At 39.2% G+C, this 18,999-nt stretch overlaps 2 protein-coding genes across 2 annotated transcripts; one reads left to right on the forward strand and one right to left on the reverse strand.

Annotated features, from left to right (window-relative positions):
* Nucleotides 1–3,974: 3,974 nt before the first annotated feature.
* LOC311178133 (olfactory receptor 52P1-like) lies at nt 3,975–4,910 on the forward strand (the record flags this gene model as incomplete). The annotated part of the gene is made up of 1 exon (XM_084244510.1): nt 3,975–4,910. The coding sequence occupies one exon, from the start codon at nt 3,975–3,977 to the stop codon at nt 4,908–4,910; it is 936 nt and encodes a 311-aa protein (XP_084100636.1).
* A 12,432-nt stretch (nt 4,911–17,342) lies between these two features.
* On the reverse strand, nt 17,343–18,332 carry LOC311182325 (olfactory receptor 52N4-like; the record flags this gene model as incomplete). Its single annotated transcript, XM_084251038.1, has 1 exon — nt 17,343–18,332. One exon carries the CDS (start codon nt 18,330–18,332, stop codon nt 17,382–17,384), a length of 951 nt encoding a protein of 316 aa, XP_084107164.1. The 3' UTR covers nt 17,343–17,381.
* Nucleotides 18,333–18,999: the final 667 nt, after the last annotated feature.

Consider the following 18,999-nt stretch of genomic DNA (forward strand, 5'->3'; position numbering starts at 1 on the left):
TGAATACAAATATGTTATTGTTTGTGCCGGAAGCTCACCTAAGGCAGTGGATAAGAATCAGTGATTGTGTTGTCTTTCATAGAAGTCATGTTCAGCTGCTCACATGTAAAGCAGATAAAATTGGATTTAAAAAGGATTAGGTCTTTACTATTAGGTAAATAAAGGAAAGAGGAACAGAGAAGTGGAATTAAACACAGCCGATTATAACAATGCAACACATTTTCTAACCTGATGAGGGGATAGATGGTAATAGGAAAAGACGGTAGCTTTGATGGATTAGAAAATCTTATGATGTCAAAGAATTGTTGAAGTGCAATGTATTAGGAAGGGCAAATGGATCCTTAAGACAAGATTTTAAGAAGGGAACAGTTATTCTAGTGTATCACTTATGATGTTGTGAGTAGCTAAAGTGGGATGAATACTGGAAGTAAGGAGGTCAAGAAATAAAATATTGAGCTTTTATGATATTTTTTATGTGTGCAAACTACAAGCAATAATTATGACAGTGGTGATAGAAGGAAAGGTAGTAAGAAAGGTATAAAAATTTAACAATGGGGAAAGGTGACAGAAAGCAGCGCTGCATAGGGAACAGGGGAGAGGGTCGTGTTGTCTGAAACCAAAGGGACGTCAGTTTCTCAGATGGAAAGTGCAACAAAGATCTAGAAAGTCCAAGGAGCAAGAGGACCTAACTGGTAGCTCATTTCTAGACTCTGCAGCATGTGAACCATGTTACTTTATAAACAGCTTCTACTTGACATTCCCGGACAGAATGCTGGATACTCAGAGTACACGCTTCTTTCCTGTTAGAGGGCAAAAATAAAGTGAATTTTCAACAAAAAGTAATTTTTGGACAACAGCCTACAAATTTTGAAAAAGCACAATGTAAATATTTTGGGGGTGAGGGGTAGGTAGGGAGTTAACTGTATTTAGGAGATTCTAAAACTGGTGATAAAAACACTGATTACAGCACTGCCTAGGAAGACGAGATTTTCTTAGGAGGACAGTTGTAGAGACGGATGTGAGATGTGTTTCGTTTGTTCTGAATGTGTCTGAGGGGGAGAGAGGTGCTCAGATTCACCCTAAATTCTGTTTTCAGATCTAATATAAATTCCTTTGTGGTGTCCTTCTACAGTCTGTGTTGGCAAACAGGACAGGTGGATTGATGGCGGAATGTGATGGGGGTGCGTGTTGTTTTGGCCAAAACACATGTAGGTCTTGGGTCTCCTCTAATTCCTGTCACAGACTGGACAGGTTCTCTCTTTACAGGAGAACCCTTCAGTCTGATTGTTGCCTAAATGCTCCAGAGGCCAGTGTCAATACTCTGGACTAGGATTACTTAGCCTAAAGACAAGAGGACAGACATCTTGATGTTGGGGAGGAAAAAAGACAGGCTGTCAAGGGGGGGGAGAATTAGAATAATAGAAAATATTAGGGTGCATGAGATGTGATGACAGTTGGAATGGAAAATTTTAAGGAACTATGAAGTCAGCTCATCACTATAAATATTTCATTTATCCAACAGGATGATAGGGAAGAGGGTAGAGAAGAAATATATGACCCTGCAATTTTTCTATTACTTTGATGCTACCCCACCCCATCTTTCTATCTTTATTTTCCATACTCATTCTTCTTCTAAGTCTTGTTAGCTCCAGAATCAATATAGAAATTAGTTAGTGGCCCATTGGTTGTTTTCTTCCTTGATTATTTATCCCAAACCTAGTTTAGTTTGAGCATATAAATATACCTCGCTATTTAAATTCTGTATAATCTTTTATAGCAACTTTAACAAGTAAATCAATTTTTTTTAAAGATTTATTTATTTATTTATACAAGCACTGGGTACAGTCAGAGGCGTGGGAGGGTGAGAGAATTCACCAGAGCCAGAGCGGAGAGCAGAGCAGGCAGACTGACGAAGTACACTGCTGAGGGGAGCAGCAGGCGGCAGGAGAGGTCTGCACTCCATGTGGGACCCTTGCCCGGTGGTCGGGAATCGAACTGGTGCTGAAGAGGCTGTGGGCAGCTTCGCAACCCAGCGCTCAACCGCTGCGCCATCGGGGAGGCCCAAGTAAATCAATTTTGTGAGTAACACATTTTAATGAATTTAGGTATGTTTAAGAGTATAAGAAATGAAAAGGGAATCTTTAAATAGAGAATGTATATAAACAGGAAGAGTAACAACCATGGGTGAATGTGAATTCCTAGTTTGAGAACTGGAATGAGGCACACTTTTATACTGTAAGACACAAGTGATATTCAGAAAATACATATTGAGAGCAAACAATGTTTATGTCACAACACATGAGGCAAATCTTGAAGGATCCTGGTGTGTAGTATGGAGTTTAAGTGCAGAATTCATTTTAATAGCACTACAGACAAAATAAAGATGCATTTCTAGAATCATTATGTTCTACAGGAATACATTAAATATTCAGGTATTGTCCCCCAAATTGTATGGTGGGAACAATATCCTGTGGAAGAATTCTCAGGATAAATTCCTTGCAAATGTTATGTGTGTTTCTTACATAATTAGGAAACTCCTATCACATGATTACACAAATGTCTGCTTTCATTTTAAACTCTTCTCCTCCATGTTAAACTCATCTTAAATTCTATTTCCTATAGATATTCTTCAGCAGCACATCCTGGAATGCTGCTTACTTGTGACAGTTAACATTTCTCAGTGTCTGTGTGGGCATGGTACAAAGTTCTGTCTAAGGTGCATCCTGTATCACTATTTTCCAAAGAGGATTGTTCCCTCTGTAAGTTCTACGAAGAGCTGTTACAGAATTAACTTTATTCACATAAAAGATTCTTTTCTGTATGTTGGTCCAGGTTCCCTCTCTCTCTCTCTCATAAAGATTAACTTCCTGTTAGAAGTCTAATAGGTTTCCCTCATTTTGCAGACATATGCACACTGACTTTTAGCAGGAATCATTAATCATCCCCATGACCACAGTAACTCAGAGGAATTTTAAAATATAATTTTGCATCATAATTTTAAATTCCCTAACATAGGATCGTGAGTGGAAGCGACATGCATAAATTGAATGTATATGACCAAAAAAAAAAAAAGAAAAAAAGGATAACATGGGAGATGGAAGAAGATAAGACCATACAGACAGGCATGAGGAGCAAGGCTCTTGATTGAATTACTTCTTAGAGTGCCTGAAAATCTCTGGAAAGAGAGAGAAATTCTGCTAATTCATGATAGAACCAAAGAATCAATGAGTACAGAAGAAAAAGTGAATGCACTTCAGTAGGCCAGCTGACTAATCTGAAGTGAATGTGTCATGATTAAAGACAATTAAATCTGCATAAGAGGCCAGTTGTAGTGATAGAGAAACTTGTGTCATGTAAAAAAAACAAACTCAAATAACTGCCCATTAAGTACATAAAATGCATAGCTTGAGTGGGAGGCAGCCACCTAATGGTGTCCTAAATATCTTTCATATTTTGTCCAAAATGTAGAGAATCCCAGAGGGGAGAAACAGATCCACCATCAGTGAGTGGATCCCTCAAAGATGGACAACACATAAAGGTGAAGTAACACAAAAGATTTTCCCCAGTTTTGTCCCCAGTCTCGTAAAATTATGATAAAGATGTGGTTCATCCTTTAACCAAGGTTTTTCATCCTTTAATGAAGGACAAAAATATCTTCTCACCTATTCTTACTCAAAAAAAAAAAAAAATACTTTGAAGTTCAGAGTCTACACTGGGAGGGGAGAGAGATCCACTATATCATCCCTTATACAGAAAAGAAGCCCAAGTCTCGTCGAAAAATAAATGTGAAAGCAACAGCGGTGCCTACTCATAGGTCTGAATTCAGATCATGGACTCCATGATCCCAAGGAGGTATTCTTCCATCATTTTCTGAGTCCCATCTAAGCAAGTCATTAAAAGTCACCAGTAAAAACAACCCACAAGCCACCTCTCATTGTCAGGCATTTAAATATTAAAAATCAACAGTTTCTATGATGCTAATCTTCAACCATTCCAGTTTCGTGACCTTCACTCTGTTGGGCATACCTGGCTTAGAGTCACAACACTTGTGGCTATCTCTGCCTTTTTCTTCCATCTTTTTGGTTATTATCATCGGCAATTGTGCTATCCTCTTCCTGGTGGCCACAGAACAAACTCTTCACACACCAATGTACCTGCTTCTGGCCCTGTTGATGGTGGCTGACCTCATGTCCACTTTGAGTTTGTTGCCGAAGCTCCTCTCGTTCTTCTGGTTCAATGATCGGAATATATCTGCCAATGCCTGCTTCACCCAGATGTTTTTCATCCATGGAGCATCTGTGGTACGATCAGCCCTGCTTGTTACAATGGCCTTCGACCGCTTTGTGGCTGTGTGTGAGCCATTACGTTACAATATAATTCTGAACCATTCTTTAGTTGCACGCCTGGGACTGTTGGCTCTAGCTAAGGGTGTGATTCTTGTTCTGCCCATGCCTCTTCTACTTCAAAGGTTGACCTTCTGCCACTCAGTCATTGCTCACACCTACTGTGACCACATGGCTGTGGTGAAAATGGCCTGTGGCCACACCAGACCCAATCGTATCTATGGGCTCTTTGTGATTCTGCTTGTGGTGGGACTTGATCTGCTGCTCATTGGTTTCTCTTATGGGCTTATCCTGAAGGCTGTGATACATCTCAATTCTCGAGATGCTACTTTCAAAGCCCTCAACACCTGCTCAGCCCACCTCTTTGTCATCCTCATCACCTACGGACCTGCACTCTTTTCTTCTCTTGCCCACCGCATTGGCCACAATATCCCACCTCATGTCCATATTCTTCTTGCCAATCTCTATCTTCTCCTGCCCTCAATGCTCAATCCCATCATCTATGGAATAAAGATGAAGGAAATACGAGACAAGGTGGTCAAATGCCTGTACAGAGGAACTGCATAGGTTGTGGGTCACAACAATATTAACTGTGAGTAATGAACAGTGAGAACAACTGACAATGACTTCACCCAACCGTGGAAGACTCAGTTGCATCCCCAGATGATCTGTGCATAAAATAGACAACAGAGGAGTTTTCTTTTGTTTTGGCACAAAGGACAAATATATCAGTACTTTATTGAACTTTGAACAAAAACGGGAGCGCCTAAGATGTCTGTTTCTGTCTTACAGAAACACCCTTATGACATAAATCTGAAGACTCTGACATCTATGTTCATGTTTTTTTAACTGCATATAATTTCTCTGTAAATAACCCAATAATCATCTTTCCTTGTCTTGTTGGAAACTTTATATTGGCATCGTTTCTCTATTTCTCCAATTCTCAGTCTCTTTCCAAATAATATCTTATTGCTGAAAGGCACTTGACATACTTGCTGGTTTTGGAGACCACTTCAACATATAATAATTCCTCTGGCAACTAGTCTTTTCTTCTAGAATTTTTTAATGCAATGGCAAAGGAGCATGTTTCCAATGCCAACTGAATGATTGTGGTAATATGGATGACAAAAATGAAGGAACTTGAAGATGACAGATATAGACTTAGAAATCAGGGGCTATAGAAAAAAACAGTGCAGAAGGTTTCTTTGCAAGAGAAAACGTGTCCAGATGACTAATTTAAAAGAGTGCTGTGTCTAAGAACTCTATCTTAAAAAAGCATATGTTAGCAGAAAGCCACCTATCTCTGAAAGTGATACTCCAATTCCAATGTGACTCAGATTATGTACAAAGACTAATTTATATGGTAGAAACTTGTTTTGTTTAAATATTTTAAATCATTGTAATATTTTAAATCAAAACTTTCTGTCTAATCATTTAAATACATAGGTATCAACAGATCAATAAATTGCACAATGTGGGCCTCCCTGGTGGCGCAGCGGTTGAGCGCTGGGTTGCGAAGCTGCCTGCAGACTCTGCAGCACCGGTTCGATCCCCGGCTGCTCCCCGGCCACCAGAGAAGGGTCCCACATGGCGCACAGACCTCTCCTGCCACCCGCTGCTCCTCTCAGCAGTGTACTTCGGTCCTTCTGCCTGCTCTGCTCCCCACTCTGGCTCTGGTGAATTCTCTCACCCTCCCGTGCTTCTGTTTGTACCCAGTGCTTGTATAAATAAATAAATAAATAAATAAATAAATAAATAAACCTTTAATTAGAAAAATTAATAAATAAATGAATAATAATAAATAATAAATAAATTGCACAATATAACAAGACAGATAAAAGTTTGGTAGGTAGGCAGAAATGACCTCAATTCTAACAAAAGTCAACCAATATTAAACCATGGAGTATAAGAACTATTGAAAAGTAGAAGAGTTGATTTTAACAAAGTTTAAATAACTTTTAAAATTTAAATATGTTGATTTAGTTTTAAAATTTTCCAGCTATTTATAACTGACAAAATTCTAAGGTATTTAAAGTATATATGATTTGATATTCATTGAAAATCACAATTCTTTATCATTGCATTCAAAACACAGCCCCTTCTTTCTTGTTCAAGTGTGATTATTGAAAAATAGGAAGTAAGAATCTTAAAATTCTAAATTTTCCTTAAATCTCTGTCACTATCTTAAGATTCTTAAAAGGACAATAATATTAAAGACAAGAATGTGTATATACTCTCTATCCTGAGCCAGATAAATCTTGACCTCCTCTGTACTCCACAAAAGTATCTTTAATTCCTGTATCCTAGAGCAGAGAGGTCTTCTTTACTAAATTCAGGGTTTCATTTGGTCCCTCACAATAAGTTTACCACTACATAACAGGAAAAAAAGATCACATTATTTATATAAGAGAAAAGAAATCATTCTCCCTAGCCTGTTCTGCTGTTAGTAAAGAAATGTCCTTATTTACTCTTAGCTTGGAAAATGTTGGAGGAAGTTTGGCCTAGGAGTGAGGAAATAGGTCAGAGTCAGACAATCTTTGGGAACCTCTTTGTTACTTTTTGCTCTTCATAAGCTAAATTTCCATTGAAAGTCATTGCCTGGAGAGAGGTCTATGCCTAACACTGTCAAACACCATCATGATCAGCAAGCCAGAACTTAAAGAGATACTAAGAAGATTAAGCACTGAATATTCTACTAGAGTCAAAATAATCTCACTGGTGGAGAATTGTAGCATTCAAATCTTGGATAAGCAGGTGAGGTGACTGGGCAACAAGATACAATAAAAGTCCCCGCAATAGCTAAGGTTGGGGTAATTCTGTCCTAAAAAAGGAGTGAACTAAAGAAATATTTCACAGGAAATATCATCTGTTGAGGTGACTCACTGCTAGTTATTTTAGAAATTCTTATATATAATAGCACATGGAATCATTTCAACTTCAACTCAAGTTACATATTAATATCCACTTTGTAAAAGTGGATATTAAAAACAAATCTCAGTTTCTTTGTAACTTTCCCATCATCAGACAGGTAGTGAGTAGTTACAACCAACTTCAAATCTCAATCTACCTGATCATAAAATATTTTCCCATGTTGTTTCTCCAAAGACAATCTAGAATGAAGAAGTTTTGCAGGAAGATTATGTGGAGTATTTAGCAGAAATGGCTTTAATCATTTTTTCAAAAAGGCAATTAATCCCATCTTACTCAAAGTACTTTTTAAAATAAAAATAGGTAAAATATCTAGACAATGAGACCCACAAGACATTATTAAAGAACTAAGTGATGTAAAGAGATGGAATAATATTCCATTCTCATGGATGGGAAGAAACAATATAATCAAAATAACTTCTATATGAAATGATACATTTAATGCAATCCCCATCAAAATACAAGCAATATTTTCCAAAGAAATTGAATAAAAATATTGAAATTTATATGGAACCACAAAAGGACTTGAACTGTAAATGCAATCCTGAATAATAAAGAGAGAAATAAATGGAACTATCCTATTGCTTGACTTCAAACTCTACTATACAGCAACAGTGATAGAAACAATAGGGTATTGTCACAAAAATGATACATGAATGGGCCTTCCCAGTGGCACAGTGGTTGAGCGCTGGGCTGCGAAGCTTCCTGCAGCCTCTACAGTGCCAGTTTGATCCCCGGCCACCCGGTGAGGGTCCCACATGGCACGACAGACCTCTCGTGCCGCACCCACTGCTCCCCTCAGCAGTGTACTTCGGTCCTTCTGCCTGTTCAGCTCCCCACTCTGGCTCTGGTGAATTCTCTCACCCTCCCGCACTTCTGACTGTACCCAGTGTTTGTATGAATAAATAAATAAATCTTTAAAATAAAATGATACATGAATCAAAGTGTTAGGGGGAAAAGGATGTCCCAAAGCAAATTCCATATAGGCTTTGTGGACTCCACCCCCACCCCAGGTCAAAGCCAAAGACACTGGGAACTCCAAATCCCATCACCACCAAAGGGAAGGTGGCTGGGACCTGAGGGTGGGGTCAAGCAGCCAGGTGGATACAAAAGGCAGACACGTGGGCTTTGGTGGCTCTCTCCATTTTTGGGCTCTCGGCCAGCTCGCAGCGTCCGGTCAGCTCTGAGAGTGACTTTGGGTTTCCAGGTCGTCGGATCGGGTAGGACGCATTAAAGACTTTATTTCCCTATTTTCTCCCTGAGTTGTATATTTTCCTTATTTCTTTTTCTCTTGTAAATAAACCTTTTATTAACCCTTTTGCGTGTGTCTGTAGTAGAGTATTCATAAGTCCCTTTAAAGCGCGCGGGTGAGGACCCACAGCCAGGAACCCGTTTAATATCGGGGTTGCTCTATAACAAAAGGACTAAAATCAAAAACCCAGAAATAAATTCCGTACCCAGTTTATGCTAACGGAGTACTGCCCATACAATGGGGAAAGGAGACTTTTTAACTATGGGGAAATAGAAAAACCACACATAAAAGAATGAAGTTGGGTCACTCTCTAACTCCATACACAAAAACTCCAAATGAATTGAAGTTAGACATAATGTCTACAACAATTATATGTATAATATATATCAAGTTTTTATCACACACTTTATATTGTAATAGTTACATCTTGTGCAACGTATTTTGGTGTTTAAGCCAAAAGGACCACAAAAAGAAAAAAAATGTATATCCATTCCTTCCGATTCCATTTTTACATATTTATACTTCAGTAACACTTGCCACAGGCAGAATAAAAAGTCAATATAACTAAACAACAAAAGCCTTACTCTAAACAACAAAAGTGTGCAAACAAACATTTGTCCATCAGTAAGTGACTTCTCAAATACTGACAAACACTCAAAGGAATAAACATTCTCCTTGAATGAGAATAATACAGGTCAATTTGTGATAATACATGTAGTTGCTAAGAGATGCCATTAGACAAATGAATACATATCTCTATGTGTGTGTATTTTCATTTCTGTGAATTGTAAACCACAATGCTTTTTGCCCCCAGAAGTTATTTCTTGCTTAACTTTCACTATTTTTCTTGTTCCATAGAAGATATGCAAAAATACCTACCTTAAGGATGCATTTTCCTTAAGATCACTTAGTAATTAGTGCCAGGGACCAGCCTTGGCAAACTGTCGTGCCATGGATAAATCTGAGGGATTAGGGGGAGGGGAAGTGAGGAGAGGCAAACACTTGATCAGGGTGCAGACATTGTAACAGGGTGGTCCCCAGGAAAGGGGGAGGTTCCAGGTTCCCTGCCCCACCCAAGGGAGGGTGGAGCTGAGCAGGAAGAGGAGAAGCTGCAGAAGAAACTGAGGAAGGAAGAAAACAGGATGGAAATCCTGGAGGAGACTTGGAGGAGGCACATGGGGCCTAGAGACACATGAAGAAACTGCGCTTGACTTTTGGTCGTGGACTGGGTGACACAGATTTGGGTGAGAGACCCATGGGGAGGTGACAATGGCAGCTTTTATCTTGATTTTGATTTTGCTCTTTTCCTTCCAGACTTGTCTGGTTGTTTCTGACCCTTTTCTGTGGGTCCCCATTGGAAGATGCTTTAGACCTGTGGCAGGCTTTGGGGCCTTGCTCTGGGCCAATCCCATTTGGATGGAGTTTTACCCACGAGGGGACGGGTAACTTTGGGTGCTTGATTTAGAAACTAAATTCTTTGCCTTTCCTGTATTGTTTCCTAGTTGTATTAAAGTTCCTTCCCATTAAAGTCTCCTATGTTTTGTGTTGATGCGGTGGATGTCAGAACCTATTTAGAGCAGGCAGGTTTGCGGGGTCTGGGCTGCCCCTCTCCCTGCCCTGTAACAGTATGAATTGCCTATTTTGATTCTTTGTCATATTTTCTAATTTTTCCTTATTCATTTATATCAACTTTTAGTATATATTGGTATTAACTTTTGTCTACTACATATTTTGTAAATTTTTTCTCTCACCAATTTTTATTTACTCTCAGCTGTGTTTTGCATAATTGAGTAACACCAAGTTTGCAGGGTTTGGGCTGCCCCTCTCCCTGCCCTGTAAGACATCATCCTGCTGAGGGACTCAGCAGCCCTTTATTTATACATTTCAAGCAAACCATGAGTGCATAAGCATATGCATTAAGGCAGGAAGATAACAATCATCACATCTTTCTCAAGAGCAGCCAAGGGTCTATTTGCCCTCCTGCAGAGGTTGTGTTATAGGGCAATCCCGGACATCCTTTTCCCCCAACAGTCATGACATTTATTATTCTTTGTTTTAAAGAAGGCACAGTTGCTAAACAAAAGTGTTCTTAGAATAGTCATTTACCATAAACAGTCATTTTATTACTAGCAAAAAACTTATGTGACTGAAATTAACATTTCTATGTTTGCCATGGTGAACGATTAACTAAGGGCTAGGGGAAACAAAGCACAGGAAGTTACCTGGGGGATGGAAGATGCATTGACTCTTCCCTAGCCCCAAGCTCTCAATTAAGGGAGGAATTTTCTTAATCTAACAAAAGAGTTTTTCTACCTATTACTCCTATACTTATCTCGTACACCTAGTTTGTAAGCCTAGTTTCCGTATCTAACTTTAAGATCAAGGGAAAATTTCTTTCTCTGTAAGATTGCTGATTGTTGTTTTAAGAAACTACAAACATTTCATCGGAGGCAGGGCCGGAGATGGTTATAGCTTTTGGTTCCCAGAATGGTTAATACGTGATGTATCAGTAGTTGTAACGTTGACTATTTCCAAGTGCATTATTTGTGCTCCCGTGGTTATTAGCTCAACCCGTCACAAAATTGCTATTGACTTATTCTTGAATGCACACTCTAACAGCTACCATACCAATTGTCACCTCCAGGGGAATCAGCCCTAAACAAACAAGAAGAATTGAGCAGGAACCGGCTATGGCTCCTCCTGGTTTATTCGGAATTTTCTTACACTTGGAGCATGGCTTGCATCTGCCACCCAACTGCTATCTTTAACTTTAAAGTAAGAGAATTTCCTTCTCCATTTAACCCTTGCCTCAAAAGACCACATCTCCATATTAAAGACTTGGCCAAGGGATGTTTATAGCCTTTTGTTCCCAGAAGTTTTTTCACTTGTTAATAATGTAAGGCCAAATGTTGAATTGCTGCCTTTTGGCAGAGAGTTACTAACTTTATAAAAAATGTAATGTTTGTATCATGCAGTGCCATTTGCCATCAAATTGGTTATTCATTAATTGATCAAAAAGCATTTGCAGTTTTACTTTTAAATGCGTATTTTAACAATGGTAGAAACTAGCCATAAACAAATGAGGAGAATCTAGCAGGAGTCAGCTAACGAGATTCCTGACTTTTCAGGAACCTGCCCCATGCCCGGACCCTTGTCAGACGACATGAGTAGCATGGCTCCCAGCAAATTAGCTAAAAGTGAGCAACTCGACCACTAGCTATATAGTGGTTCCAAGCAATAGCATCCATCCATATGTTAATGTCCCAACCCTACTTTTCAGGATTTCAGGCTAACAGACATCATTTTTTTTTTTTGGCATTGAGCTTTATAAATTTAAATAAATAAATCTGTCAAAATCAGAACTACTGACCCCCTGAATGATAGGTGCTTAGTTGGTTACACTTATTAAAAGTACCAGACCCTGAGATTTAGATTTAAGTACATATTTCTAATAGCAGACATCAGTACCATAGAATCAAACATTGAACTACAGTTGCTTGCGTGTTAGACTCTAAGACCAAAGAACATGATATTTCAAAATAAAGAGGCAAAATGCACTAAGAAATACTTAGCTATGTAATTGCCTTTTGTCTGCTAATGTTAACTACAGTGAAACTGAGAGGTTGTGAATATGATAGCATATGCTCAGATGTATTGGCCTATTAAAATGGTCACAGAGATTATTTGAAAAAGAAACTTCAAAGAAGTATTTAAATAGAGGCAGCAAAACAAAACAAAAAACACCTAAATCGAAATCAACTCCAAAGGTTGGTACATTTGGGGAAAGAACATTGAGTTTCATAACATGCAGTTTTATGTCACACAGGCAGAAATAAACTAGTATTCAAAAGTATAAACTAAAGAAAGTAACTCAGGAAGATGCCATTGTCACACAGGACATGGAGAATGTAAGCAAAATTCTGGAGGGTGGGGCAGGGAACCTCCCCCTTTCCTGGGGACCACCCTGTTACAATTCTAACAGAGAAGTCAGTTTTCCTGTACAAAACAGGGGACTCTCCGTAGAGGGGTGTGTAGGGAATTTTTGATCAAAATGCTGTGGAGGGGAGGAAATCGGTTAAGACACTGTGCACAATATGGTAAGAAATCTGCACACACACATTGTTTATGGCCTGTCTGCTGGCAGTGAATTTTCCAGCCCAAGGACATATCTGAAGGACACTCCAGGGACTGGACATCACACCTCCTGGCAGCAGTGAAGTTCCTGCTTACTTTGTTCAACTCACTATAAAAAGCCAACTGGAAACAAAATGATAAGTGGGGGTTTCCTTAGGGTGTTAACCCCCATCTTCTTTCTTCCAGCTCTCTGATTAAAGAGCACCTTGAAGATTCAATTCCTGTCTCTATTGGCATTCGGTGGTGACAGGAGGCACAGCTCTGGTCTTCTGGTTACGGAAGGACAATGCAAGAAACACTTTAGGTAAAGGCGTCCTGCAGTGGGAGAGGAAACACTGCTTCTTTCAGGACTGAGGACAGTGACTGGGGACTTGGTGATTTAAAGGGAAGGCAAACAAAGCTTCATGCGACTTTATTTTTCACTTCACTTGGGACTGTTTTTGCCTTCTTTGTGGTGGAATGGGAAGTAACACCTCTTGAGGGAGGTGTTACTTACCAATGAGTCAGTCCAAGACTGAGTGAATTAAGTCAAAACAAAGAAAAATACCCCTTGGCAATGTCAAGGACAGAAAAGGGAATTCACAACCAGCAACAAGGGAGAATGACAATATCTGAAAATTGAGGATTAAAGCTAAATGAATGTCTAGGAATATGGTCAGTGCAGTCATCTCTGTGAAATAAATGGAAATATTTATAGATACATATATGCACACATTTATATTTTAGATCTGTAAAGTCATTAGGAGAATATACATAAAACCTATTTAAAAGGTTTACTTCTAGGGACGGGGATCATATAGAAGTGGAAAACCTTTATATTTCATGATTGCATTATACCACAATTGATTTCTTCCCCATGTATATATATTATTTTAACAACAAAATAAATATGTAATTTTCTCATGTAAAAAAGAAGACTCAGAAATGAAGGATTGGGAGAGCTATTCATATCTAAGAAAGCTCTTTTCACTCTAGAAGCCCTTTTGAATATTTTTAAAATAATATAGTCTAAATTCCCTGAGTTAGTTATGATTGTGGGCGGGGTGGGGGGGATCTCTATAAGAATAGATGATGAAACTGAAGTTAAATGGTTAAATTGCTCTCAGGCCTCAGCGCATAAAAGAAAGAAAAAAGTGTCTAACTTTCCTTTTGAGTCTTACCTACAAATTAGGTCCTTAGCTAGCACAGAATCAACTAAACTTGAGCCTAGTCCCAGGGTGTTCAAAGCCTTTGAGAAGCCAGGGGTAGAAGGGGTAAAGATGGGGCACACTGGTCTGTTGGGGGGAGGGAGATTGGGGGAGTCTGCCAACATGGAAGATCTGGTTATTTGGGAAAAAAAACCTCTCAATGTGGAGCAATTTATAAATAACCCAATGAACGTCAATCAGATCCTCATTTCTTTGGCCCTGCTTGTTAACTAATAAAATTTCCCCATTTTTTTCAACCCCACTCCCCCAACTCAATATAATCTTGTCCCCTTTGCTGGATGGGGACGCAGGTTTAAGATTTCCTCCTGTTTTCTTGCCAATTGACGTTCAATAAAACTTTTCTCAAAGCCTGATGTAGTAATTGGCTATGGTAGCAGCCCCCTTGCTACGTAACAATGATTTGAGTACTAAAAGTTGAAAAAATATTTTTTTGATAGAACCAAAGTATAAACTTCCTACTAATCTCAAAGACCACAGCCTCCTGTAGGGCCTTGGTCACACTGATTGTTAAAACTGATGCCACTTCACAGTCCCCTGCGTCACACATTTCATTCAGCCACTGCTGCTGTGACCAGTTCCATGTTGGTGTAATTAGTCAATCTCAGGTCACAACTAGTACCTGTATCTTCTCACCATGCAGCTCCCCAGATCCCAGAATGGGACACTCCTAAAAATCAGCTCTGCCCTTATGCACACACCATGCAGTTGCGGGAAGCTGACACCAATTGGGTAGACTATGATCCCTGTGTGAACCGTTGGGTTTAATTCTTTCATGCCCATAGAAAACGATTCTGAAATGTATTTCAAAGATTCTTGGGATAGTCCAGGCAGTTGAATATCAGCATCTAATAGCAGGGTACAACTAGGTGAATAAAACCCCTTTATTGCCTTTTCTTCTTCCCTTTTTATTCCACATGTTTCACTCCCGGTGATGACATAGGCAAGTTTTTGTCTTAGGTTCTGTTTTCTGAGGACCCAGGTATAGTCTCTCAATGTTGAAAAATCTTTTACCTCCAAAGCTAGTCTATTGTCAGAAGGGTTGCCTCCCTGATAAGTTATTAGAAATCAGTTATTTATAAAACTGATTACATTACTATCTGTATGGTTATTTATAATTTATTATTTGGGGACTGGAAACCATTTCCTGTTCTCCAAGTTTAAAAGAGTGAATAAAAGGTGGTCCCTGCATTAATGCAACCTCCAAAAAAGTAACAAACCAAGAGAAAGTGATTTAAACTTGACCAAAACATCAAACATTTGAGCATACTTCTAGCTTCTGCGTAACTACAAATAATTTTCTAGAGATGAAAAGAAAAAGTAAATATTTTCATCTGTCACATTTTCAGCCAGCACACAGATATCCAGTTCATCCTGGAGTTACAACAGTCACAGATTAATAACACTTTTGGGAAAGAAAAAGTGCAAAAAGACAAGACAGAAACGGTCAGGATTCCTTGTCATGTTTTCTCTGATTTTTTTCCCCAGTTCCCTCAGTTTTCCCAGTATCAGCAGTACTACCAGCTTTCCTGGAACGATTTTCCATGTATGTACAATGTTCAGGTATCAAGTAAATCTTTTATCAATAATTTCAGTAAAAATAGACATTTTTTTTTAAATATCTCACCAAAAATTAAAAGGAAAATAAAATAAGTGAGAGGTAGATGATATTTTCTAGCATTTGGATTTTGTTCTGGATCTGAAATCCCATTTGAATCAGATGGAAAATAATCACTCTCAGATCTCACAATAAAAGTAAGCTGTGTGCTACCACCCCTTGGCATATCTTGGACCCACTCACAATCTGCTAATATTTTGTCAAATGATAAATGACAAAACTTTTTGCGAGAGTTGTTTGCTTGTGTTGTGTTTGTGGTGAGTTAAATATCTATTCTTGGTATTCATTTCAGGGAGGCAGTACTCAGTTCTTTACCTGTTACTGCTTCTGCAATTTTTCTCCATTTAAGGAAAAGGTATTTCCTAGTCAAACCTCCTTTTTTTATAATTTTCTCAAATTTGTGCATTTTATTTCAAATTCTGAATTAGCCCACCTTCCTCAGCCTTGTTATTAAATTGTTTGGTGTGATGGATGTCTTCACTATTGTTTTTTATACCTGGTGTCACACTATGTAGAAGTTTCATTCATTTCCCTAAAGTTGAAATATTTTAAGTCTTTTAAATCATGATCATTTGGCCCCTAGATTAGTTATCTTTTCATCTAAATTCTGCCTTTGCAAATTAGTTCTCCAATATGTTGAAAAACTTAGGATTTTTCTGGCTTCAAAAAGCCAGAAAAAAAAAAAAATTCATGCATCTTAAGGGTCTCCCTGGTGGCACAGGCGATTGAGTGCAGCACTGTGAAGTTGTCCCGGCCAGCTGGGGAGATAGCCACGTGGCGTAGCAGACCTCTCCTTTCTCGCCTGCTGCTCTCCGAGCAATGTATTTCAGTCAGTCTGCCTGTTCTGTTCCCCACTCTGTCTCTGGTGAATGCTCTCATCCTCCCGCACATCTGGCCTGTACCCTGGTTCTTGTATCCATAAATAAATCTTTTTAAAAAAAATTCATGCATCTCAAAATATTGTCACTGTGTCTTAAATTATTATCAAGCAGGGATAAATAATATCTTCTGAACTTGAGTTTCTATAGCTGGGCACAGGACCTGAGCTCCATAAGCTGCCCCAAACACTTGCTCATATCTCCTTCCCAAGCTCCCAGAGAAATTACCTGGTAAAGGTGTGTAGCCAAGCATTATCAGTAGAAAACTGTCTTCTATGGCCACAACCATTAACAGAATTTCTCAAAATTGCTTCTTTGTAAAAGATCCTGTTAGATGCTGGGATTAGTTGAGACAAAAGAGAGTTGACTCTAGAAATTTTTACAAGTTTAAAATTGGTTACTATGCCTATCAACCTTTAAAATTTAAGAGTTTCCCATTTTCATGAAATTTCTCTAGGAATAGGAGGTTATGTTTTCTGCCCATATCCCCTAGACCTACAAAGAAGCAACAATTTCTGTTCCCCAGCTGTAAGACTTCTGTAGCAAGGATAATAAAATAATGACCCTAAATACAATTATCTACTTTCATTTCTCTCTCCCCCCAAATTCCACTTACATTTCTCCTTCAACACACAAATACAGATATACATCCTCACCTACACATACTTAGGTCTTGCCATGGCAAAGTGGCAAAAAGCAAGTTATTATTTGCTCTTATGTTCTCTCCATTTGAAAACATTCCACCAATTTTACATGCATTCAGTACAGTTGTTCAAGTGCTTTCAATATATTTTCACATATCATTTACCCAATTACAATGTAAGATATAGAGAAAAGATATCATAGTTCTCATTTCATGCTTTCCTTTGGAGTTAGACGAAGGAAGTTCTGTGTCTTACCCTCTCATTCCAAGGATTTTGGCTGTCAATCTGCAATGTGACATTTTTCTATTACTAGTCACTTTCCCCAGGATCTGTATCCTCTCCACATTTATTCTTCATCCCACCACTGCTGGATGGATGATCAGACAGGTTTCTGACCCCAGCACACATATTTGGTCAATTTGTCCCGAAACTCCTTGGTTTTCACTGCATAAATAATAGGATTGAGCATTGGTGGGACAAGGAAGTAGAGGTTACCAAGAATGGTGTGGACGTGGGGTGGAATCCCCTTGCCAAAGCGGTGAGTGAGAAAGGAGAAAAGTGAGGGCGTATAAGAGATGAGCATAACACAGATATGCGTGGTGCAAGTGTTCATGGCTTTGTGGTGGGCTTCTTTAGAGGACAGCCGCATGACAGCACGGATGATTAGCACATAAGATGAGGCAATTGCTGAGAGATCTAGCCCAACAACAAATAGCGCCACCACCAGGCCATATATCCTATTGATTGTGGTATCCATACACACCATCTTCACCACTGCCATGTGCTCACAGTAGTTAGTGGGGATGACACGATTGACCCGGAAGGGCATCTGCTGGAGGAGGAGAGGCATGGGGAGAATGAACAGGATGGCTCTCACTAAACTCACGAGGCCAATGAACCCAATGCGGCTGTTGGAGAGGATGGTGGCGTAGCGCAGGGGCTCGCAGATGGCCACGTAGCGGTCCAAGGCCATGGACATCAGGATGGCAGACTGCAGAGCAGAGATGGAGTGGATGAAGAACAGCTGGACCAGGCAGCCCTCAAAGCTGATCTCACTCTGGTCAAACCAGAAGATGCACAGCACCTTGGGGATGGTGGTGGTGGACATGCCCAGGTCTGTGAGGGCCAGCATGCCCAGCAGCAGAAACATAGGCTTGTGCAGGGAGTGCTCTGTGCAGATGGTGAAGAGGATGGTGCAGTTCCCGAGCACCGTGACGAAGTACATGGAGGAGAAGGGGATGGAGAGCCATCTGTGGATATCCTCCATCCCAGGGATGCCTTGCAGAATGAAGTAAGAAGGGTGGCCCTGGGTGGCATTGCAGACAGTCATGGTAGCACACTAGCCAAGTACCTGAGAGATGAATGAAGAAACCATGTGAATTTCAATTCTAAAATTAATCAAGATTTTCAAAGTATAAAATAAAAGAGACTGATAAGATGCAAAAGTGATTCTGGAATCATGCTAATACATACCATATAGTAAGAGTAGTATGCTGTGATATTGCAGTAGTAATAATGTGGCATAACAGTAGTAACAACTGAGAGATATGTCTTATTAAAAAAGTTTTATTAAGGACACACTGATTCATTATACCTAAACGAAACTGTAATTAAATAAGATTATATTGTGTATAATTTTGCATATGCCTCCATTTAAAGAAAATAATATGAAATGGGTGAAACAAAAGTTGATATAAAAACAGAGAAATTGACAAAATAGAGCATACCTCTTTCAAAAACCAAAATGTCAACTAGGTCGAAAACAAAAAAAAAACTTTTTTAATAAGATAACTTAAGAACTTATAATAGAATCCTTCCAGAAATTGAACACACATTTAAGGACCTGTGGGGGACTTTTTGATAAGAACGTGCAATGATGGCCACGAATGAAGCAGGCAGTGCAAGCTGGGCAACTGAAACTCAGTTACAAGACTACCAGAATGTGAACTTAACGCCCCCCTCACATAGAACAACTTACCTGCATGTGAGGTAATGAG

Source organism: Talpa europaea, assembly GCF_964194135.1.
Source record: "Talpa europaea genome assembly, chromosome: 1".
Classification (NCBI taxonomy): domain Eukaryota; kingdom Metazoa; phylum Chordata; class Mammalia; order Eulipotyphla; family Talpidae; genus Talpa; species Talpa europaea.